The following is a 24,113-nucleotide window of genomic DNA, read 5'->3' on the forward strand; positions in this document are numbered from 1 at the left end:
TCTTAGTGTTTGTCCCCGTCCAGCTGCTGTCTCTGCTGCTGGAGGCCCTGTCCTGTCCTGACCAGGGCGTCCAGCTGTCCACCATGTCCTGCCTGCAGCCCATCCTGCTGAAGCCGCCGCCCGCCCTCGTCCAGCAGCTGGAGGCGCTGCTGAGCCGCCTGCTGGGCCTCACCGCCAGTCCCAGCATGGTGAGAGCCGCTGACATGAGGCCTTTTTCTGAAGGATTTTCCAATTAATCCATGTGGGATATGCTGATATTATTCAGGTTTTAGGAGCTCATGTTTACGGAGCATTCAGAATATGCGGGTAGAGATGCATTCACAAAATAAAAGCCACACATTTCTGGTGGGAGGGAGAAACACAGCTGCATTTAAACTCAGCACACGTGCCCTGAAAACATGCATCAGAGTAAAGAGAGAAAAACAGAGCACGCAGAGGAAGAGGCTGACGCAGCAGAAAATGAAGCTGTGTTTTATGGAAACGGCCGACCCGCTGATGATGTAACGTGGGCACGAGCGTGCACACGTGCGTGCACACGAGCGTGCACGCCTGCTGCAGCTCTCTGACACTTTCTTTGTGTCTCTTGCAGAAAATAAGAATCGCCTCCCTGCAGTGCATCAACAGTCTGTCCTGGCTGCCCGAACACGAGGTAAGACTCTGAACACGACGCGGCGTCAGGGCTGTGCCATGTGGACAAAATCCTCTGTCACGATATTGATCCTTTCATATCTTGATAATGATAGATAGACCTCCACTTCCTCAGCTCCACCTGCACAGTCTGATGCAGCTCGGCCTTAAACTCTACCTTTTAACAAAGTTTATGATGTTCAGTTTGTGTTGACATTGTGGAGAATGTGTCACTTTAATTCTGTGTTTATTACTGAGGTTGTAGTTTGCAGAGGTCTGCTACTGGACTGCATTATACTGAGAGGTGTTTCTGATTTTTTGTCCTCCCTATTTAAATACAATGAGGAGGGACAGAATAGTGGAAACAGCTGTCAGTAAAGTGCAGCACTAACTATGAGCTCAATGCCAAACACAGAAGTGAATGAACACCTCTGTTACCGTGACAACAAGACAAGCTGAGCATTATAGGCAGCAGGAGAGGAAACTTAATGGCACAACAGCTGGATTAGACTGGATTAGATTAGATTATACAGGTGGAGCTGATGAAGTGGCCGCTGAGTGTGTATCGTCATATCGCACAGCCCTACCCTCGATATTACATTAAAAAAAAAAGCATTTGATAGCTGTTTTCAGTTTGTCTGTGTTCAGTGTATTAAATAAACCATAACTGAGTCATAAATGCAGAAGCTGAAAGTGGAATAGCACAGAAGCTGCAGTTTGTGGCTCTAATCTCAGCGCTGTAATCCTCATCAGCGTCAGGATGTTGAAGTTTTCCGGTATCAGTCAGCCGTCAGCCTGATCTGCTGTCTGATAGGAGTGTGTGTGTGTGTGTGTGTGTGTGTGTGTGTGTGTGTGTGTGTGTGTGTGTGTGTGTGTGTGTGTGTGTGTGTGTGTGTGTGTGTGTGTGTGTGTGTGTGTGTGTGTGTGTCCTGCCTCACTTCCTGTGCCGCGCTCCAGATCCTGCCGCTCCGGGCCCGAGTGCTGCGAGCTCTGGCTCGGCCGCTGGACGACAAGAAGCGCCTGGTGAGGAGCGAGGCGGTGCAGGCGCGAGGACAGTGGTGAGTCTGACCGACCCCTGCCAGCACGACCTCTGACCTCTGATGCTGCCAGCAGCCTGCAGGAGAGAGGAGTGTGTTTCTCCTGCGGCCATTTAGACTTTTGTTTAAAAATTCATAACCTAATTTCACTGTTTTATCAGGAGATTGGTTTTAAAACACAGAACATGACTTAGAGACAGACGGACATAAGACTGATTTGGCTTTTATTTCACTCCCAGCGTCTAAATAGAGAGATAATTTCATCATAAAACATGTGATCTGATTTCATTTTTCCATGTATTTTTATTTACTTCTTGTACATGAACCTGACTCACTTTATACGTACCTGTTATACTTACAGCAGAGAGAAATCCTAGAAAATCCTGTAGAAAATAAGTCTTGTCCACTTACAATATTAATGTAAAGACATATGGAAATATCTAGTTAACAACGACCAAATTCCTAAAACAGCAAAATATTTTTTTAAATTACACGAAAACTGTATTTGTAACGTATTTAAACATGCTCGATCACAGCAAGATTCTGTTGTATTGCATTCCTTTCACGAGCATTTAACCCTTTGAAACCTGAGCAGATTCACATGATTTGCTTCAGAAACATCGAGGGGGGGGGAGGCTGATGAGCGAAATAGCAAGAAATGACCGAACAGAACAAAAAAAGCAAATTGAATTTTGTAAAGGTGGTGAAATAAAACCTTTGAAAATTAGGTTTTCCTCTGTAAAATGTACCTCTGCGCTCAGTTACAAACCTGGGATTTACCTTTAAACTCAGCTGAAATGCTGATTTGTATGAGAAAGAGATGATTTGTGCCAAAAATGTTTTGAATTTCATACAGATGTGTCTTAGAAGAACTCCTTTCCCCGTTTGACGTCCGCTGTTCAGAGTCTCATTGGTTTGATTTTTCTTGCAGGTTCCTGGTAGGAAGTCCGGGGGGGAGGTGATTGTTTTTTCCTCCCACGTTCCCCCCCCCCCCCCCCCCCCCCGTCCCATCCCGAGGAGGACCGAGCCGGGACGAACTCCGAGACCAGGAGCCGCTCCAGGGACACGCCCCCCCCACACCACACCGTGCCCCGCCCCTCTCTGGATCTCCCTCCATCCCTCCCTCCCTCCCTCCCCCCTTCCCTCCCTGCCAAATGAAATCCTTCCATCTTCTCCAACAGTTTTCACTGAAACTTTTTTTTTTTCCTTTTTGATTGCTTCCGTTTTGACGAGCGCACAAACGAGTGGATTTGGACCGACTGCGAGGCCGCCGCCTGACGCGACACCCGGCCGGAGGTGGAGCTGAAAGACGGGGGACGACGAGCGGCGTGTCGCTAAAACGTCTGCTTCTCTTCCTCGCTTCGTACGGGAGCGAGCGAGCGAGTCAGGCTGCAGCGGCTCAAACAACCTCAGATGCATTTTGACGTTCATTTTCCTTTTCGTCTCCTTCCACCTGACGAGGGGAGACGAGCCATTTTAAAACCCCCCAGTTCTTTCAAAGGACCACAGCAGTGATTTTGAATTGATTTTGACAGCCTGTTTACCCACATTTTACATCACAAATCATGCAGGAGTCACTAAATCTCCTAACAAAATCATCTCCACTCACAAACCACAGAAGCTGAACTACCTGTACCTGTGAGTTTGTACATTTTGGAGATGTGAGTGTAATCACGCTGAAATCACTGGTCTGGTCCTTTAAAATGGGTTCAAATTCAGTTTCCTTGACTTTAGTCTTTCATGTTGAACTGATTTACGATGAATTGAGGAGCGGAACCAAGTCTCAGTGTCTAAAAAAAAAAAAAAAAAAAAAAAAAAAAAAAAAAGCTTCAGTTAATGGGAGTGAATATAACTTGATGAAATATTTAGTCGCATGAGTTTTATAATCTGAGAGCGCTGGCTGGTTTGGTGTTTCCAGTCTTCAGCACTGCGGCAGTGAGGTGGCACGTCGCGACCTGCACGCCTGACTCGCCGCCTCCCGTACGAAGAGACGGAGACGCCGCTCTGCAGTCACCCCCGTGAGCCGACAGGTGACCGTGCCAACTTTGGCAGCACCGATAACGTTTTTTTTTTTCTCTTCAGCTTCTGAGTGTGTTGTGAGAATGTGTGTGACCTCGGCTCGGGAGCAGCGGGACCTGCAGCACGGCCAAACCAAACTCCTGAGCAGCACTTAACCAAGCAGGCACTGACGGCCTTCCCTTCACATGAATGTGTAGCAGAGTAGTTCTGTCTTAAAGCGGCCGAGGCGTTGGATTTACGTCGCTCAGGGGGGCCGGCCGGGCGGGGCGGTGAAGGGAAAGCGACGATCACGCGCCGGATGTCGCCCCGTCGGCCTCCGCTGAGACGAATCCAACGCCTCGACACGGCGTCTGTCGCAGAGATCGTGGTCGAAGGCTTTTCCACTGACATTAGCAAGACTGATTTTAAGAGTAATTTTACATGATTGAATAGTTATAATGAGGAGATATTGTGACTTTAACGGCTGAAGAGTTTCTAAGTGACGCGAGCAGTTTGTCACTCAGTGTGTTGGAGGAAAGGCCGAGGCTGGCAGCATTATGTTAGAGTTTTTCACTCTGTGAGGTCGGCTCGCGCGGCACCTCACAGCCACTTATGCCAAGAATCTATGGACGTTATTTAAAATGTCTAACTTAAAATGTCATTAAACTCTTTTTTTTGTAATTGTATGAAGCGCTTCTTGAGTTTGATTGTGCAGCAGCTGAGACCGTTAACAGGTTGAAAATGAAAACACAGCAAACCAGAGATATCAAACACACTTGGTTTTATCAAAAAAACAAAAAACACAACAATTAAGATCCAGAAATGTAAAATCAGCTGGAGCACAGCTCCCATTGGTTTAATTAAAAAAAAAAAAAAAAACATCACAGGTGTCATCTGTCTCTGTGGCAACTAGGGGACCAATTCATCTGCCTGTGAGTTGCTGATGTGAATTTAATGAAAGGGAATTAAAAACCAGGAATTATCAAATCACCTCATCCCATCCAAACCAAAGCTCTGACCCGACTGATAAAGCGCCTCGTGTCCAAAGGCAGAAAAACCAAACAAGGCACAGCTTCACGATCAGAGAAGCTCACAGGGACGTGACTCCAGGATCTGTGCTGTCGTGTTCGTTTGCCTCGACCTCACCGGCCGAGTCAAGCCGAGACTTTACGATTTAAAAGTCCAAAGTGATTCAGGACGTCCGGGTTCGTCTCTCACAGAGTCCGGCCTCTTGCTGCTCGTTCTCTCTTTGGCACCAGGAGATTCAGCTCAGACATTCCCAACTTTTTTTTCAGACCCAAAAGTCCCCAAAAAAGACGCCTGGTCGTGGCTCCTTGTCGCAACAAAACGCTGATATTCCTTAAGTTCAGTAAAAAGCCCAAAGGCTGCAAACTGGTTTTCCTCCACAAATTAAAAAGGCATTTCTCAGTAAAACAAAAACATAAAAAAGAAAAAAAAAACTGCACTGGAAATATCTACTTTTTCAATAATTTCATGGTCCACCTCCCAGTGAGAGAACCAGTCAGATCTCGGCACAAGAAATGGGATTATATGGGATTACATGACGGATGAAGTTATCTAAACCTCTGAATCAGAATTTAACGTCGTCATGAAAAGGTTTTAACATCAACAATCCAAAACCACATGAGACCATTTCATAATAACTGCACACAAACCAGGACATGTGCTCTTAATCTGAAGGAGCACCAACATGAAGAATCCAGTCTAATCTGAAGTTAATTACATGAAGCTTGACAACAACAATGATAAACTGATGTTAAAAAATGTGACACTTAACATCACTTTTAACCCTCCAAAACACACGGGCGGGCTTTTAATTTGGAAATGTTTTATGTAACTTTGAACAAATTTCACTTTATTTGTTTCAAAACTATTTAAAAAAAAAACTGCTGGCCTGTGGAGATTATTTCGTTTTTCTGGTCAGTAGAGACTATAAAGTCTTAAATTATTGTTTCATATTTTTAGAATCTGCACTTTAAATCACACCAGCCAAAGTAGTGATTTATTTAAATACTTTTTTTAAAAAAAAGGGAATTTTATTGATAGGGTTAAATAAAACATTTCACAATAAAAGCCCAGGAGCTCATGGGATTCGGAGGGTTAGGATATGTTAATATTCAGGGTTAAGAGGGAAATTAAATGGGCCTTTTATGAAATGATATAAAGACGTTAGCGGTCACCTCCTTCTCGTCTCTTGCGTCCTGTGTTCTCGTCAAAAGTTTCTGTGGTGTTTTTGTGCAAAATCTCCGTCCGGCTAATAAAAAAAAAAAAAACAAACAGCAGCAGGACGGAGGAGGAGACGCCGGCCAGCAGCATCTGGATGAATGAGATGAGTCGAGCGGGCGGAGACGAGGCAGCCTGCCAGGGAGCGGACAGCAGGGGATTCTGGGACGAGGAGGGAAAAGCTGGGCTGCTATAAGAGAAGGGGGCGGAGTCAAGGTGCCAGGTGTCCGCTCAGGTGTTTACGCACCGTCTATCCATCCTTCAGGAGGAAGAGGAGGAGGTGCAGAGGAGGAAGGAGATTAAAGGAGCTGTCAGTTTGTTTTTTCTCTCTCAGAAACCTTTGGAGGTTTCACCACGGGGTCACACTGCAAGCAACAGGTCAGTCATCCCACACTGGGATTAAGACGAGTCACAGATTAAAATGCCCTTTCAAACTGGAATAACTCTAATTCACTCTCTGGGTCATGGATTGAAACCTGGATTTATCTTAATCTAGACGGAAAGGATCTGATTTCCTGTTTCTCCTCCAGTCCTGCCCAGTTCTGGAGTTTTTTTTAGATCCAGTCCAGGTTTTATGAGCAGCATCACCTTTGGAAATTAAATCAATAATCCACTTTTATATTAAAAAAAAAAAAAAAGTCCATTCTGATATCCTCTATCACTGATTGAGACGGTGATTCAACAGAAAACTAGTTCATGAAAGTTTTTGTTCTAAACTCCTATCCTGCATACGAAGTGCATTTTATATTTATGGAATCAACAACAGCAGCTTGTTTCTAATAAATATATTAATTATTATATTAATATAAGAGACAGTTTGCACCAACTGTGTTTAACATCAGAGTGCAAAACACTAAAGCAACTAAAGCACTAAAGCTACTGATGTGATTTCGTTGCCATGAATATTAAATCTGCCCGGCAACAGTTAAGTTCTGCTAAGATCTGATTTTTTTGTGATCAACATTGTGAAAAGCAACACCTAAACAGCTAATCATGTACATATCTTGTTCTTTTTAGACAAAACTCTTTCAGATTAAAAGCCCAGGAGCTCATGGGATTCAGAGGGTCAGGATATCTTAATATTCAGGGTCAAGAGGGAAATTAAATGGGCCTTTTATGAAATGATATAAAGACGTTAGCGGTCACTTCTGCACTCTGACCGTGCTGCTTGCAGTGTGACCGTGCGGTGAGAGGAGTCTTGTGATTCGGTTCAGGGTTCGGGCTGAAGGGGGGGGTTCAAGGGTTCAGATGGGCACCAGGTCCCTCCGGGTGAAGGTGCAGTCCCACATGATGCCGTCCCCGCTGGGAGGGTGGCTGGACGGCAGGAGGACCCGCGTCAACCAGTGGCTGAGGAGCAGGAGAACAAAAACTGTCAACCGGATGTGAAACCCAACTGGACATAACAATTAAACAATATGATCCACCATCATCTGCATAAATGATTTATCTCTTCTCTTGGCTTTACAGTTCAAGTCTGAGGAGAATCTGCAGAGAACGTTTAAACAACCATAAACATTTTCTGATTCCTAATAAATGTTTCTGTAAGGTTGGATCTGTGATGCAGAAAGGTTTGGATCAGGTTTTTACTCTAAACGGAGCTCAGGTTTGGTCTCTTTAAGTCGTTTTGGTGCAGATCTGAGTGAACCAAACGGAGCAGGAAACCTCTGTGGGGCTGAAATGTGTCGGTGTGGAAAAACCCTTTTGACGGGACAGGAAACAAAACTTGTGACGACTACACGGTTTGGGTTAGGGTTGATTTTTTTTTTTTTTGTTTGTTTTTTTTTTTTAGCCTGGCTCACCTCCTCTTCTCCACACCGAACAGAATCTTCCAGTTGTTCATTCGGCCTTGGTGGAAGGGATTTCTGAACACCTGCATGGGAGGAAGAAGCTCTCATCAACAGCCAGAACTTCACCGTGGAGGTCGTACTTGTTTCCTAAATGCTGACCTGATGCTTTTAAATGGAAACTTTTGCTCTATCAACAAGAATATAATATACACTATATTACCAAAAGTATTCGCTCACCCATTCAAATGATCAGAATCAGGTGTCCTAATCACTTGGCCTGGCCACAGGTGTATAAAATCAAGCACTCAGGCATGCAGACTGTGAAACAAGACATTTGTGAAAGAATGGGCCGCTCTCAGGAGCTCAGTGAATTCCAGCGTGGAACTGTCATAGGATGCCACCTGTGCAACAAATCCAGTCGTGAAATTTCCTCGCTCCTAAATATTCCACAGTCAACTGTCAGCTCTATTATAACAAAATGGAAGCGTTTGGGAACAACAGCAACTCAGCCACGAAGTGGTAGGCCACGTAAAGTGACGGAGAGGGGTCAGCGGATGCTGAAGCGCATAGTGCAAAGAGGTCGCCGACTTTCTGCACAGTCAATTGCTACAGAGCTACAAACTTCATGTGACCTTCAGATTAGCCCAAGTACAGTACGCAGAGAGCTTCATGGAATGGGTTTCCATGGCCGAGCAGCTGCAGCCAAGCCACACATCACCAAGTGCAATGCAAAGCGTCGGATGCAATGGTGTAAAGCACGCCGCCACTGGCCTCTAGAGCAGTGGAGACGCGTTCTCTGGAGTGATGAATCACGCTTTTCCATCTGGCAATCTGATGGACGAGTCTGGGTTTGGAGGTTGCCAGGAGAACGGTACATTTCAGACTGCATTGTGCCGACTGTGAAATTTGGTGGAGGAGGAATTATGGTGTGGGGTTGTTTTTCAGGAGCTGGGCTTGGCCCCTTAGTTCCAGTGAAAGGAACTTTGAATGCTTCAGGATACCAAAACATTTTGGACAATTCCATGCTCCCAACCTTGTGGGAACAGTTTGGAGCGGGCCCCTTCCTCTTCCAACATGACTGTGCACCAGTGCACAAAGCAAGGTCCATAAAGACATGGATGACAGAGTCTGGTGTGGATGAACTTGACTGGCCTGCACAGAGTCCTGACCTGAACCCGATAGAACACCTTTGGGATGAATTAGAGCGGAGACTGAGAGCCAGGCCTTCTCGACCAACATCAGTGTGTGACCTCACCAATGCGCTTTTGGAAGAATGGTCAAAAATTCCTATAAACACTCTCTTCAACCTTGTGGACAGTCTTCCCAGAAGAGTTGAAGCTGTAATAGCTGCAAAAGGTGGACCGACATCATATTGAACTCTATGGGTTAGGAATGGGATGGCACTTCAGTTCATAGTATGAGTAAAGGCAGGTGAGCGAATACTTTTGGTAATATAGTGTACATATAATACACGTTCTTCAAATAAGTTTCTTCTTCAAACTCCTTCTCCACGGACAGAGTTGGGGAAATCTGCCTTCCATGCCTCTGCACCACATGCATGGAATGAGCTGCAAAGCCTTCTTAACTTAGATTCCCTACCTACAATTCATATTTTTAAAAGTCTGTTAAATACAGTCCTTACAGAATAATGTCACTGTCTGATATAGGCCACTTACAACATGTTGATTTTTTATTTTATTTTTTTCTCCTCTTTTTGCTTAGTGCTGGTGATCCTAGCCCTGGATTAGCCTGTATTGTCTTGTCAGCCTTTGTCTTTGTGTAATGGTACCCCCTCTGTGTGTGTCTATGTGCAATTGCTGTGTTTGAAACTTTTTTTATGCTGCCATTTTGACCAGGACTCCCTGGAAGAAGAGACATTGTGTCTCAATGGGACCTTCCTGGTAAAATAAAGGATAAATAAAAATAAAAATAAAATAAATAAATAAGAAAATCGATAGGAAAAATCCCAATTTTTCAGCTATCTAAACTGACAACTCACAAGAAAGCTCACAAGGAAACTTTGAAATGAGTTGAATTTTAAAGTCCCCATGAAATGACCTCACATGACCTCGACTTCCTGTAAAGCAGAGCATCTCAAACAGTGACATCATCCTGCACGAGTGGCTGCAAATTCAAATTTCAACCAATAAAACCTTCACAAATCTTTAAGCATCCTCTCTCATCCACCTGTCCCTTCAAAATAAAAGTGTGTTTCTCTCCCAGACTGAGATCCTGGTCGTGTCCCGTCCAGACTTGCAGTATCAAAGCGAGTGGGAGGCAGGTCGGGCGGGGCGGGGCGGGGCCTGTACCTTGCCGCTCTCCTGCAGGCGTCGGGCCTCCTTGCGGTTGATGTGGCGCTCCACGCTGGTCTCTCCTCTGCTGATGAGCACGGCGTGCCACAGCGTCAGCCCGCCCAGAGCCACCGCCACCGAGCTGCAGGGAGCAAACACAACACACCCGTCAGCCTTCATCACATCACATCAACACACACACACACACACACACAGACCTCCTCACCTGGTCAGCACCCACAGGAAGATGATGCTCTTGTGAGCCGTCCTCTCTCTGAAGGTGTAGAGCGGCGGCGGCGTCTGGTAGTAGCTCTGCGTGACACGGATTAAAGGAACAGTTCATCCAAAAGCCGCTCTGAATCACGAGCTCCTCCCGACACGCACAGCTTTCATCAGGAGCCACGTGGAGAACAAAGGTTCATCAACGTGGAGCTTCTGCTAATGTTTAATTTGGGTTTTCAATCAACACTGAACCGAAGTGACAGCTGTTCATGTTTAGAGACACGGCAGGATGCAAAATAAAATCCCTTCAGAAAAAATAATCACATACACACATACAGGTGAGAAATAAAAAAACAAGAATAAATAAAAAAGTAAAGATAAATTAAAAGGGGACTTTTTTAGGACTTTTTTTTCGCTGTAACTGGGCTTCCTCAATATTTTAGAAATGGGAGCAAAAATGTAGTAAAAATTTTGCTTCACATTTTGTGATATTCAATCCTTTCAAGCTCTCAGTGTTACTTTCTCAGTCCAGCAGATCTCATTTAAAAGTGTCCGGCTCCAGCTGATCGGACTCTTCGATAAACAGCAGCCAACAGCACGTGACAATATCGGTTTCATATTAAGTAGCTCTTCCTGCGACGTAATGAAGATATTGACTTTCCATTCAGGACGTCCCAAACCAGCTTACCTTCACTGGCAGAGGCACACGTGATTAAAACTTCACTCCTCGGACATTCGAGAACACTTAAGGTGAGTGCATGATAGAAAATAGATTTTGGGGTGAAGTATTCCTTTAAGGCTCATTCACATCAACATAAAAAGATGTTACTGCAAAAATGAGCCGACACCAACTGTAAAACATCCAAAAACAACAACCACAGCTTTAAGTTTCAGTTCAGCCTCATACATTTTAAAACAAGGCACTTTTAACCCGTCAAATATGAGTTTGAAGAAAAAAGGGACGTTATAGGTTATTGTTATATGTACAGTTATTAATCCAGACGTGAACAGGCTTTCATAATTACATTTTAAGCCTTTCGTGTTTCTTCTATCACCGGTTCAGTGACAGCAGGCTTACATTTGGAGATCAGCAACACAAGGAGGAAAACATTAAAACATTGAACAAACCAAACTAAGAAAAAAAAAAAAAGTAGAAGCGAGGCAACACACAGCTACTTCAACCTCTAAGTGCAACTACTGGCTCTATTTATAAATCTACTGAAGCACACAGACTTCAAAAGCCCTGTGCCAAGCTCTGCAAGCTCTGCAAGCCAGGGTTTATCATTTGGTTTGCTGAATCACAGTTTTACATATCAAAAGGCAAAATCATATTATTGTGTCTAGAATCTAAACACTACAGTCACTCACCGACTAATCTGCTCTGTTTGTCATCAGGGTGGGAAACCAACTCGACCGACTCACTGGTTCACTGGTTATAATAAACCAACCACTCCTTACTTTAATAATAATCACCATCGTTATCATGGTTCGTTATCGTTTTTTTTTTTTTTGTTTGTTTGTTTTTTAGTCCTGCATTAATTTTAGTTTTTCAAAACGTGCTGGAAACATTCAAAGTTATGACTTCCTACCAACAAATATGTGAGTTTTCTTCTTGTTTTAGGAATTGCGCTCAGAAAACTGAGTATTGTCTGATTCCAGGTAAAGTTTTTACATATTATTATTTTGACATTTTAATATTTTGATATATTATTTTGACTTTTTATGTAAATGGTAGACTTTTTACATAGGCTATTCCCAAATTCTTGTTTCTGTATATAATGTAATATTATTGCAGGATTAATGCACATATTTTTCTATAATGCTTATAAATTTCTAATGCACACATTTTTAGATTTCTTATTTTCCTTTTCTATTTCCTATAATTTCACTTGTGCTTGTATATTTTTTTCTCAAGAATCTGTGCATCTGCAACTGACCCAATTTCCTCTCGGGGATCAAAAAAGTGTTTCTGATTTGATTCTGATTTAAGAAAAGAATCTGTTTAAAAATGAGGATGTGTCGGTGACACCCAGCTGTCGGACACACAGCTGTGTTTCCCGCCCTGACCGGTCTGAGCTACCTGTCCCGTCTCATTGTGCGTTTGAATCCGGCTGAGCGTCGCCGGTCCTGCGGCTGCGGCTGGATCTCCGCCCAGGCCTAACAGAGCCGCCTCAACACGGCTGTAGCGCTAGCACAAACAAATACAATAAAAATAAATGAAATAAATAAAATAAAGTAAAAGACACCTTCCATGTTGGTCGCTTCATTAGACAAGAAACACTTCCTTTCCCTTTGACGACCTGAAACACTCTGACCAGCATGTTTTTCTCTGTTATGACTGTAAAACCTGCAGCAGGCGGTCAGGCTGGGCTGATATCTGATAGTCCAGTCATTTTATGAAAAAACCTAGGACAAATTGCAAGAGAAGCAAACTCAACTGATTTTGTATCCTCAGTTTGTCCTGAGTGAGGGGAAAAAAGTCCCAAGGAATCCCATTGGTGGAAAGTTTTGAAAATCACCTCTATATGACCACATATTACCAAAAAACACTGTTTTTAACACACAGGGGAAAGGGGTTCAACATTTTACTTTCAGATATCACTATAAAAATTCACAAGTTGATTACACACACAAAGACAAGAAAAAAAGCCAATTACAAGTTCTTTGAATTATTCTGTTTACACATGCATATATAGTATATAGTAACCTTTTAATTCACTGTTATATAGTAACCTTTTAATTCAAGGTTACTATATATATAATAACCTTTTAATTCACTGTTTAAATGTCTCTTCTGGCATTTATTCCTTATATTCCTTATTAGCGCATATCAAATCAGATAATGTGTGATATGCATGTGTAAACAGAATAATTTAAAGAACTTGTAATTGACTTTTTTTCTTGTCTTTGTGTGTGTAATCAACTTGTGAATTTTTATAGTGATATCTGAAAGTAAAATTTTGATCCCTTTCCCCTGTGTGTTAAAAACAGTGTTTTTTGGTAATATGTGGTCATAAATAGGTGATGTTCAAAACTTTCCACCAATGGGATTCCTTGGGACTTTTTTCCCCTCACTCAGGACAAACTGAGGATACAAAATCAGTCGAGTTTGCTTCTCTTGCAGTTTGTCCTAGGTTGACCCCAATTTTGGCCTAAAATGACTGGACTATGAGGTGTTTGTGATTCTCCTGGACGTGAGGTTATCTGAGGTCATCTTGGCTCACAGCGTGGCTGTGGGTCGAGCCTCACCACACTACACCTCGTCCCCGGTGAGAGTAGAAAAGCGATCCCCGGGCGTGGAAAGCGTCCAGACTCTCAACTGAATTGGTGCTCAAAGACTCCAGCTGTTTGTTTACCGGCTGGCTCACAAGCGGCGTCGAGATAATCCCGGGACCCGAGACCGACAAAACACGGATCTCTTTCTGGTCTCCCGTTTCGCTCGTCATTCGCCACCTGAGCTCGGCCTCTGATCCTCCTGCGCTCTGCCAGATGCTACGTGTCCTTTGCGAGCGAAGGAAAAATATTCAAACTGGAACTTCTTCAACATTTTATTCTTCACTCCTGCAGATGATTTTGAATATTCAGCATTCTGACACTCTCACTGCAGCTCTTTGCACTGTCTGTCCGTGGTGTTCCTGTTGTCTGCTGCACTGCCTGTACTTGTGACTTGCAGGCTGTAAATGTCTGAAATGAACGCAGAACCGCCTCCGTGCTCTGAGCTTCAGCACAAATGAACTTTGCACGTGTGTATGTGGCCTTTATATGGCCCCAAATAAAAAGCTAATAGGCACAAAAGCAGCGGTGCCAGCTGTGGGTTCAATAACCTGCTGAAGGGCAGGACGCATTAGGTGACAGTTGTGGCTGGTGAATTAATTTAAAGTAAAGATACTGGTACCGTATGAAACTAGACAACCTATTAAATCTGCTGGTACCGAGCATGTCATGCCAGCTTTTCGGCAAGGTGGCTGATTATGCCTCCAGATTTTGGAAAATGGGTTCTCCGGGCAGCCACGGCTCTCCCCTTTGCAGACACGCCCGCCTCATGCTGATCCCACGCAGTTTGGGCCACAAACCCTGCAGTCCACATGTGTTCTTTTAGTAAAATGGTGTGTTTGTGCAGACTGGGGCCTAAACAGGCTTCAACTTTCATAAAAACAGCCCAGAAAACAGGTGTGAGCTTGTTAAATGCAGGTGGAGAGAGCAGAAGTGATAGTAAAAGCAGAATAAAAAAAACAAAAACAAACAAAAACAGAGAGACTCGTGTATCGGTCCGCGTCAGGACACCGAACGTGATGCAGGAGGATACATCGAACCCGAATCCCAACTCTAACCTCTTACCTTTACCTAACCTTAACCGTAACTCGAACTTCAGCTGCCTGGCTGCTGACAGTGGAGTTAGGCTTAGTTTCTATGTGCTGCTCCTCTATGATGGATTTCTCCCCGTGTGGTTGTTGAATATCGTGCAAAACGGCGCCCTCGCTCTTTGATTGTGAGAGACTGACACCAAAACCTGACGTCTACCATCGATGTTTTAGATTTTGAAACATTTTCTAACATCAACCTCCACTGGAGACACAGCTGGCCAGAGGAAACACACAAACAGGCGGCTGGATGGAGGCAGAAATGCTGCGTATCACTGCTGCCTTTGAACGCTGCATGTTCTTGTATTTGGCTGCGTTTGGCTGCAGCGTGCAGCTTCCAGGTGTGAAAGTACCTGATGACAGTGTGAGTATAAAGAAAGGCCCTGCTGGGGAAACATGAGTCACGCCAAACCCTCCCTGGATAAATAAAGGCTAAAAACAAACTTAAAAGCAGATTAAGCCTTCTTGCGTGACTAAACAGGGCCTCTAAGCCACATTAATTCTCTTTATTCATCCTGTTACTCTGCTTTTTTTCCCACCACCTTGCTGTGTTCTGTCTCTCTTATCCCATTCAGTTCTGCCACAGCTTCCCCTCTTGACTTTTCTGTTCTTCCTAGTGCCTTCATTAGCCCTTTTTTAGAATCTCATCCGTCTCCATCAGTGATGTCAGCCTCACCTCTATGGCGTTGTAGGCGTCGATGAACATTTCCCTGCTGCTGATGCTGCAGTAGATGCAGCCGAGCATCATGTACAGGCAGAAGGAGAAGAAGTAGCGGTGGTTGAAATGCCCGACGCAGTTATTCAACCAGGCTGGAAAACACACGTCAAGGTCATAACACACACACACACACACACACAACAGACGGGATTCAAACAGAAAATCAAACGCAGCACCGTTCAGGTTTTTCATGTTTCTTGTTGAAAAGGATACGGCAGTGATGGTCCATCTTCAGAATGCACCTGCAACGTGAAGAACCGACGATTTACCACAAAATACCACAAGCAGTGACAAAAACAACTGAGGTGATGCCTGAGTTACAGTTACAGGACCGTACCAGTGTGCTTTTTTTAATATTTTTATTAACTATTTTCCAAAGTGCAGTGTTTTACATGCCTGGATGCATTTCTCCTCCCTCACAAGCAGCCAGTCATTTTCATTTATTTCAGTAAAGCATAACAATCATCAGAGCAATGGATAATTTGGAGGAAGCCGTAACGTTTTTTCTTTTTACGGACGATTTTAGAAAACAAATTGTTTTACCTTCTTGACAGTTTCGGCGTGAATCTTCCGCCTTGATCAGAAGCGTCACCAGAATGTTAGATGGTGACGTGCCTCATCAGCTGGTGTTACGTAACAGGTGATAAGGCAAGAAGGTAAAACAATTTGTTTTCTAAAATCGTCCGTAAAAAGAAAAACATTACGGTAATTTACTTAGGACATAATGAACCTAATTTGGAGGAAGCTTTGCCACCTGAACACTTGAATTTTAAGATATGGATCGATCAAATAAACATTAAAAAAAAAAAATTTAAAAAGTGTGGCATGATTTGAAAACAGTCGGTAGTAATTGTTAAGTATGTATGAGCTGTAATAAATAGAATAAAATAAGAAAAAACAATTAAATTCCATCCAGAACAAATGTTATTTTTGTGCTGTTATCCATAATGCTAAAAGCTTGGTATGTTTTCAGTGCCAGGTGCTAGGATGAAGAGCTCAAATATGCCAGCTTTCAGCAAAATAAATGCTTTGCTTATCCAACATATTTGGTGCAAACATGTTTTTTTAACATTTACTGATGGAGTCACCGTATGCACGACTCCCTGATGTTGGTTTTAGAGGCTCCGTCGAAGAAATAAATAACCAAACCAGCTCACGTGTCGCAGATGCTGCAGTGGTGCGTCCTGGGCGGTTTAGGAACGATGCACTTCTTGCAGATGGAGACTGACGGGAGGTCGGCTCTGTCCTGCAAACAAAAAGACAAAGAAAGAACCCAGGAGGAGTTTAAGAGGATCAGTTCACATTCACACATATGTTTGGTGTTTTAAAATCACCCCTTTTACCGAGAGCAAACCATATTTCCAACAAGTCTTCAGCAGCTCCTCTACTGGTGTGATACCAGCTTTGTCGTTAGAAAACAAACAAAATAAAAAAATAAAGGCAGAGTTTAAAAGAAGTTTTTAATAGAAGGTGCTGGTTACCTGCTGAAAATGGAGCAAAGACACAGAAATAACATTTTCCTGACTTTTATCTCGTACCGCCATGATAAAGATGCCCTGGAGGTGTTTTTCCCCCCTTTAGCTTTCTGCTATTTTGCATGTAATTTTTTATGAAGCATACTAAAACTGTATGAAACACTGAAAATGACCGGCCACACGGTGTTTTTTTTATTTGTAGTGATCTGTAATGGTGTGAGCAGGCGGGCGGCGGGCACCTTGGGCGGGTGTCCCGGCGACGTGCTGATGGCCTTGTAGTAATGGAAGACCACCATGAGCAGAAGCCAGTGGCCGCAGCACAGGTGCCACACGATCCAGTGCACGGGGTAGCTGCTGAGGATTATGGGTAACAGGCACAGGTAGACGATGAGGAGCACCGAGCAGGTGAGCAGGACGACCAGACACACAAAGACCTGGGAGGGAGAGAGAGAGAGAGAGAGAGAGAGAGAGGAGAGACTTGTTGAGGCTTTCCCCTTTTCCTCCAACACAGAGCCGCTTCTGCACCAAATTTCGAACCGTTCTTTGCATTTCCATCAAATATGAACTGGTTCCCAAACAGAAAAGTTGGGAAAAGTCGTTCTCGAGTGTGAACCAAGTCGGCGTGTCTTATTCTACGGGGAAAGATGAAGACGACGACCAAGAAAACTTTGTGCTCTGCTTAAAAATATTTTTGAGATTCCCTCTCACACACTTGCATCTGCACATAAAAACATTTCTCATTCGCCTTTTCTACGGGCAGCAGCTTCTCCTGTCACATCCTGCTCATTCCTCCAGGACCGAATCAGCGGAATCAGCTCAGGTACCGGCACGATTTAGAGTTTATAATTCTTAATCTGAAACTGATCAGGCTCAGATTATGAAGGTTAGTTATTCCTGCAGGCACTTGGTTCCACAAATCCTGAACCAAGTCAAAGTTTGAGAACCAGAACGTTTTTGGGTGGAAAAAGCATCGTCCAGTCACAAGAAGGCCTAAACCAGGGCTCGTCAACAAAAGTCACATGACTCACAAGCCTCTCATGTATCAGTCATCCTGCTGGTTTAGAGATTTTGACTGCAGTCTCTGTAACCTTCGTCATGCATGATGAATTTGTCTTGTTGCCCATAATTTACCCTCTCTTGTGTGTATACCGGCTGAAAACACATTAAGACACATGTTAACATGACCACCAGGCCTGATTATCCAAGTGTGAGGAACATCTGTGTCCTTACACCAAAGTCTCATAAACAAACCTGGTGTTTTGAGGTTGTTTCCTGTTATTTGGTTGGAATTACCCTTTTCATTCCTAATAAAGTGCTATGCAGTTCTCTTGGAGGACGACTGAAGAGTTTATATTCAAAAAGGAACTGTTTGTACCCGGCCAGACAAACTAAATGACAGGAGGAAACGCTGCAGAATCCAGACACACACACACACACACACACACACACACACATACAAAATGCATCAAGTCATGGAGAGTGAAGCTGTAACGGAGAACTGAAGGTCAAGTGAGCAAAAGTAACAGCGCTGAATCGAATTTCAATAAAGGAACATCTCATCTTCATGCACAGGGAAGAAAACACAAATCATTTTTATTCTCCGTCCTAAAAACCATAAATATTGTCGGAAATGTTGCAGCGATTCTTGACGATACAATATCAATGTAACGATATAATATTGCCACACAAAATATCGCGATACTTTGCTGAATCGATTCTTTTCTCCACCCCTGGAAGACGGGAAAAGCCGATCACCTCGATAAAAAAGGGGCGTACTCACCACTCCGAACCACCGGGTGACGTTGTCCACGATCCAGTAGACGGGCTCGAACACGCAGTCCACCAGCGTGTCCGAGTTGCTGAGGCTGTTGAAGTAGAGCGACTTCAGCAGCACTTTGCCGTAGCTCCACAGCTCCACCAGCCCGCCGCCGCCGGCCCCGCCGCCGCCGCCGCCGCCGCCGCCGCGGCCCCCCCTCCTCGGGCGACACAGCCGGCACCAGCGCAGCGCGAGTCGCATCGCCCGGGAGAGCTGCCACCTCCAGCTGCTGCCCAAACGCATGCCACCACCACCACCACCTCCACGGCCGCCGCCTCCTCCTCCTCGCCTACACACTCTTCCTTCCAGACACACGCACACAAACAGACACAAACACCAGCAGTTACACACACAGGCCGTGTAAACCAGCAGCTCCTCGTGGTGCAGCCGGAAGGTCTCCACGGCGACCTCCTTCACGGGACACACCGAGGGCGAGACCTCCGTCGGGTCTCGCTCGAAGGTCAGCGAGGCGTTTCTGAGGCTTCCTAAGGGGCTTCCGCAGGAGGAGGCGGGCGACATGAGGGCGAAGTCGGCGAGAGAGGCGACAGAAAGGCACAGGAGGCCGACGAGGACGAGCATCTGGAAGGACGTCCCTTTTCTCCGAGAGGCGCTCCCTGCCCTCCGAAGCACCGGGTGTCATTCAAATGAGGAGAGAGCAGCCGCCGTGTGACACCTGTCCGTCTTTCAGGAAATGAGGACTGGGGCTATTAGGTAATGAGCTACAACCCTCCACCCCCCCCTCTCAAAAAAAAAAAAAAAAAAAAAAAACATCTCCACATTAATAATTGACAACAAATCCAGATCGCCAGGCCAAGAAGTTCTTAGAAACTCGAGGGGAGCAAATGGATGGATTTCTTAAGAAGGAAATAAAGTGGCCACCTGATCCGGGGCATCATTTCATGAAAGTGAGTATTGGTTACACAGATAAGCCCCGTCGCTGCAGCTCCTCCAAAAAGAAACAGCATCAATAATGCGAGACGCTAATACGAAACCTTTTGCAGACAGTGAGAGTCTGGCCTGGAAACCCACTGCCCTCTGCCGGGGCTATCGGCTGATACTTGACTATTCATAGACGATGATATATTAATGGAAGCTGAAAATACTTTGTATGGACGCAGGTGGGATGAGGCGGCTGGAGAGGTTTGTCAAGGCTGCCGTCCACTCTGGAGAGGAAGCAGCCACTGGAAAATGCTGGTAAAATACAGCTGGACATTCAATAAATCAAGAGGTTTTCAAACTTTTTCATGTTCTGGACTCCAAAGATGAGAGTCATGAAACCAAGGGCGCAAATTTCCCTTAGACATTGGGGGGGGGGGCACATTTAGTGGGGGGTCCGGGGGTCCTCCCCCTGGAAATTTTGAGCATTTTACATTTAATTTCCTGCATTCTGGTGGATTTTTATGCACCCATTTTCCATTTTTATGCATCAGTTTACTTGGAAAATCTTTTTTTTTAAAAATAAATATCTATTATAAATTTTATAAATATCTATCTCTCTTTTATAAATATTGGGGGGGACTTGTCCCCCTTGACCCCCCCTAAATTTGCGCCCATGCATGAAACCACGGACCCAAACTTAGAAGTTTTTTTTTTACCCTCGCAGCTCTGAGATGAAAAAATATCTTGGTTTGTGTTAATTACACTAAATGACACCATCTTCTTTGTGCCAGGAAGGACACACACACACACACACACACACACACACACACACACACACACACACACACACACATACACACACACACCTGACCCTCATGTCTCTGGAGGAAACTTGGAGGAAACTAGGAGTGCATGATTTTTACAGAACGTCATACCGTGCTGATGACGGGGTGGCAGACATATAGGCGCATATAACAAGCTATAATAAAAATACAGAATCAGAGACAGAATCATAAGAGATCAAATAGATTCATCGACATGATGGATCACAGAGAGGCAGGATGCATCATTTCAAACATCTGCAGCAGATGTGCCTGCCTCCAGATCTTTAAGGATTACTGTAAATGTCTCTAGAAAGACCAGCTCCTGATATTCAGCTCATTTTGCAACCGATTCCCAGCAGAAGGAGCAGCAAACTTCCCCCGTTCACCTCTGACCTCAGGAGCAGGCGGCAGGAATAAGAGAATTTTCTGTTCATTTCTGAAGGAAAAGTAGGAAAAGAAGCAAACCAACAACTAAAGCAGACCTTCAAACCTGGGCTGCAAAATTCCAGGAGTTTTCAAAGTACGAAACTGTCCATGGGAATTTAAGGGAGTATGTGGAAATTAACAGGAACGAACGGGAATAAACTGGAAATTTGAAGTTTAGAATAAGTGTTCTTTCTTTTATTTTAGCTCATTTTTAAGTACACAACATCATTTCAGTTAGTTATAGTTTTTTTTCTAAAGTCTAGATTTTATCTTTATTTTTATTTCAGTTTATTAAATGTTTTTTCAAATCCAGTTTTAGTTTTTAGTTTTGTTTTGGTCAACTAGAATAAGCTCGCTGCTCACTCAATGTGAGCTCCCTCTGCTGCAGTCTGTTTTCAGTCATTTTTAAATTCTCAGATAAAATTAATTTTGTATGTAGGCTTTAAAACCATTTTGAAGTCCTGGCAGTCTTGATTTTTTTTTTTTTTTTTGCATTTCCTGTCACAACAGGATGCAGGGAGGGATCATTCACAAGTGTAAACCAATAGGACATCAGTTAGGGAGAGAAACCCAGTTTAATTTGAAGAGGCAGGTGGAGGAGCAAGATTGTTTACAAAATCTGCAAATGTTTTATCGTTTGAATTTTTAAAATTAGGTGCAGTGGCGCTGCATGAGCTCACCGTTTATTCCCTGCTGCATTTATTTCATGTCACAGGAACTTTGCAGCTGTAGTGACAAGGTTATTACCCTGGCTGCTGGGTAAAAACAGAAAAAGTGGGAGTCTAAATGGTAAGCTCATCCCAAAACAAACAAACAAACAAACAAACAAACAAACAAACAAACGCAGAGCTGCTCCAGTCTGTCTGCTCGCAGGCTGCCAGCTGACTAGTCTGGCTGAACAGCGTCGATTAACACAAACAGTGTGTTAATCCCACGCCGGGCACACACACACACACACACACAGAGAGAGAGAGAGAGAGAGACAGCAGCCACACCGGTGCTGGAGGGCATCGCTGTCTCCATGGCAACCAGCAGGCTTTCAATCTGGTATTAGAGCAGGGGAAGATCTGTAATACGCTTTAATCTGCGCGTCCCTCTCAGGGTGTCGGCTCGATTTGCCAGGCTGCCATCATCAGTAAGACTTGGTTAATTTGTCGTCTTCCAGTGGAAAAGCATTATGTTGGTATAACAGTGATGAAGGGACGTGTTGGTGCATGATTCTGTTTTATTTAGCAGAAAAAAAGAGTGAAATATTTAAAAGGGGTGTTACCATTTACTAAAGGCTGAAATTCAATTTTTATGAATGAACAGACCAGTTTTTCTATTTTCCCACTGAGAGAGGATACTTGTCTGCTTTTCCTTTTTTTTCTGCTCATGTCCTGTTGGTCTGAGGGCTTTAAATCTACAGAACACGGTCTCAGATGTTTCATTTTTGATTAACACTGCATTTTTCATTGGTATCCACAACATCAGCTTGAGCGATTAATGTTTAAATGCATGCATGAGCAATACTGTGGCAGGAATCTCTGGTGGAGATTATGTAATATATATACAAAATAACGTCCTGTGATGTTGATTTTAAACATTTTCCAGAGGTGGAAACATCTGCATCCACATCCCAATCAACCACATCAGCACTTCAGCCAATCCACATCCATTACAGGCAACCCTAAAGACGATTCCTAAGGTTTTAAGGAATATAATTTGGGATATTTGTGATAAATTACATCTTTGATGCCTGTGAAACTACCTGCAGTTCCTCCAATAATCAAGCAAACCTCCCTTAACCGGGGAATAAAGCACAATTTGGTGCATTATTTTGCAAAATATATGACCTGCAAATGAGGGGAGATGGGAGCTACTAACCTGCTGACATCTGCTCGGACAGTAAATGAATTAAAACACCGTTTTCTTTGCAAAAACAGACTTTCCCTGTAGCTTTTGCACCAGACATTTACACGTTCTGGAGTAAAAGCATACTACACATAGATAGATAGATAGATAGATAGATAGATAGATACTTTATTCATCCCGCAGGAAACAGTTTTTCAGCAGTATCCACAGATTACAGATTAAATAAAATAAAAAAGATAAAAAAAAAATAAAGAATAAGATCTAAGTACAACAGAATAAGATCTATAGTACAAGCCAGTGTGCAAAAAGCAATGTGCAAAAAAAAAAAAAAAAAAAAAAACAGAAAAAAACGTGTGCATGGGTGTATAAAATGTGCATAGAGGTAGGTCAATGTGCAAATTTAGAAGAAATATACAGTATACACATGATAAATAGCAGTAAGCAATATAAACACTATAAACAAGGATTATAAAAAAAAAAAAATAGAAATATGAACAATTTAAACAGAAGTATTAACAATTTAAGCAGCACATGACATTAAACGGCATCGAACCTGTGAGCTGTGGGTTTCACAGTAAGTTCAAGGTGTTGGCACGACAAATAAATGACCAGTGAGCTGGTTTTTGCTGATGCCGGTGGATATTTATGATAATAACCGAGTGGAGATGAAGGTTAACCCAGCTTTTTATCATTTATCAACACATGTAGTTCATTTGAAAGGTGAAAAACAGCTGGAGGAGCCGGCACTTTAGCCCAAATATCTAAATAAAGCCGGGATGTCCTTCGTTATAAAGCCATAATATCGTTAGTGACAGTTCACTGTTAGCCAGCGCTGGGCTCACATCACGCTTAGCTAGCCTGCGCAGGCTAAAACCAACCAAAACCCGCAGGTGCGAAACATTTCTTAATAAATAAAAAGAGCCGAAATCATCTTGGGAGTGATTTCGCCTACCTGCTCAGGTGAAATGTCCGGGCGGGCTGCAGGCTGCGGTCAGCTCATGGTCAAACTCAACTACCAGCTAAAAGCTTCATTGCAGCAAAGCAACGAGGGGAGCAGGCGAAGATCGTCCAGAAGGAAGAGGTGTCACTGGAAAGATGATAAAGTGGCCCGATTTCCCGGTTGGCTAACGTGGGCGTTAACCACCACGCATGCGCTCTTGATTTGGCACCTCCATCGCAGAGCAGACTCTATGATCTATGACTAAAATAAAATAAAACAAAATAAAATAAAATAAAGTTCAGTATAAATCAGTGGCTGAAACAAAGCTAGTTTATCTTTAGAAGTGTTGTCTTAAAAATGAATGCAAGCTTATGTTAGCTATTATTTTGATTAGATAGATAGATAGATAGGTAGATAGATAGGTATACTTTATTAATCCCAGACTGGGAAATTCACACGTTACAGCAGCAGCATCAATAAAAACACAAAATAAAATAAAAATAAAATTAAAAAAATTGAAATTAAAAGTATATACAATAGAGACTAAAAATGTGAAATATATACACTAAATACAATAAGGGCTGAGTATATACAATAAAGTGGCCTGAGAATAT

At 43.5% G+C, this 24,113-nt stretch overlaps 2 protein-coding genes across 6 annotated transcripts in view; one reads left to right on the forward strand and one right to left on the reverse strand.

The window, feature by feature from the left end:
• Positions 1–4,348, forward strand: part of mms19 (MMS19 homolog, cytosolic iron-sulfur assembly component) — a 38,301-nt gene extending 33,953 nt beyond the window's left edge. For both annotated transcript variants that reach the window (XM_030077209.1, XM_030077210.1), the window contains exons 28-31: positions 24–188; positions 590–649; positions 1,585–1,685; positions 2,596–4,348. In XM_030077209.1, the coding sequence (XP_029933069.1) occupies positions 24–188; positions 590–649; positions 1,585–1,685; positions 2,596–2,626 (357 nt within the window). In that variant the 3' untranslated portion in view covers positions 2,627–4,348. The remainder of the gene's footprint in view (positions 1–23; positions 189–589; positions 650–1,584; positions 1,686–2,595) is intronic.
• Positions 4,349–4,426: 78 nt separating this feature from the next.
• zdhhc16b (zDHHC palmitoyltransferase 16b) lies at positions 4,427–23,632 on the reverse strand. Of its 4 annotated transcripts, none has more exons than XM_030077214.1 (11): positions 23,512–23,632; positions 18,541–18,874; positions 17,000–17,194; positions 16,443–16,531; positions 15,499–15,527; positions 15,244–15,377; positions 12,287–12,394; positions 10,211–10,296; positions 10,003–10,126; positions 7,706–7,776; positions 4,427–7,253 (listed from the first exon to the last, which is right to left on the reverse strand). In XM_030077214.1, exons 2-11 carry the CDS (start codon positions 18,817–18,819, stop codon positions 7,151–7,153), a joined length of 1,218 nt encoding a protein of 405 aa, XP_029933074.1. In that variant the 5' UTR covers positions 18,820–18,874; positions 23,512–23,632; the 3' UTR covers positions 4,427–7,150. The 4 variants fall into 4 exon arrangements, with proteins under 4 accessions (XP_029933074.1, XP_029933073.1, XP_029933071.1 ...); XM_030077213.1 differs by having other exon boundaries at positions 18,541–18,878; XM_030077211.1 differs by lacking the exon at positions 23,512–23,632 and having other exon boundaries at positions 18,541–19,862.
• Between the last annotated feature and the right edge of the window lie 481 nt (positions 23,633–24,113).

Source organism: Myripristis murdjan, chromosome 19, assembly GCF_902150065.1.
Source record: "Myripristis murdjan chromosome 19, fMyrMur1.1, whole genome shotgun sequence".
NCBI classification, from domain to species: domain Eukaryota; kingdom Metazoa; phylum Chordata; class Actinopteri; order Holocentriformes; family Holocentridae; genus Myripristis; species Myripristis murdjan.

Coding starts and splice junctions, on each gene's coding strand:
- zdhhc16b (XM_030077211.1), bottom strand. CDS start 19,155: ATGCTCGTCCTCGTCGGCCTCCTGTGCCTTTCTGTCGCCTCTCTCGCC. Junction 16,532..16,999: donor CGCCGGGACACCCGCCCAAG/GTGCCCGCCGCC, acceptor TTTTGTTTGCAG/GACAGAGCCGACCTCCCGTC. Junction 12,395..15,243: donor ACGCCTACAACGCCATAGAG/GTGAGGCTGACA, acceptor TGTTTGTGCTAG/CGCTACAGCCGTGTTGAGGC.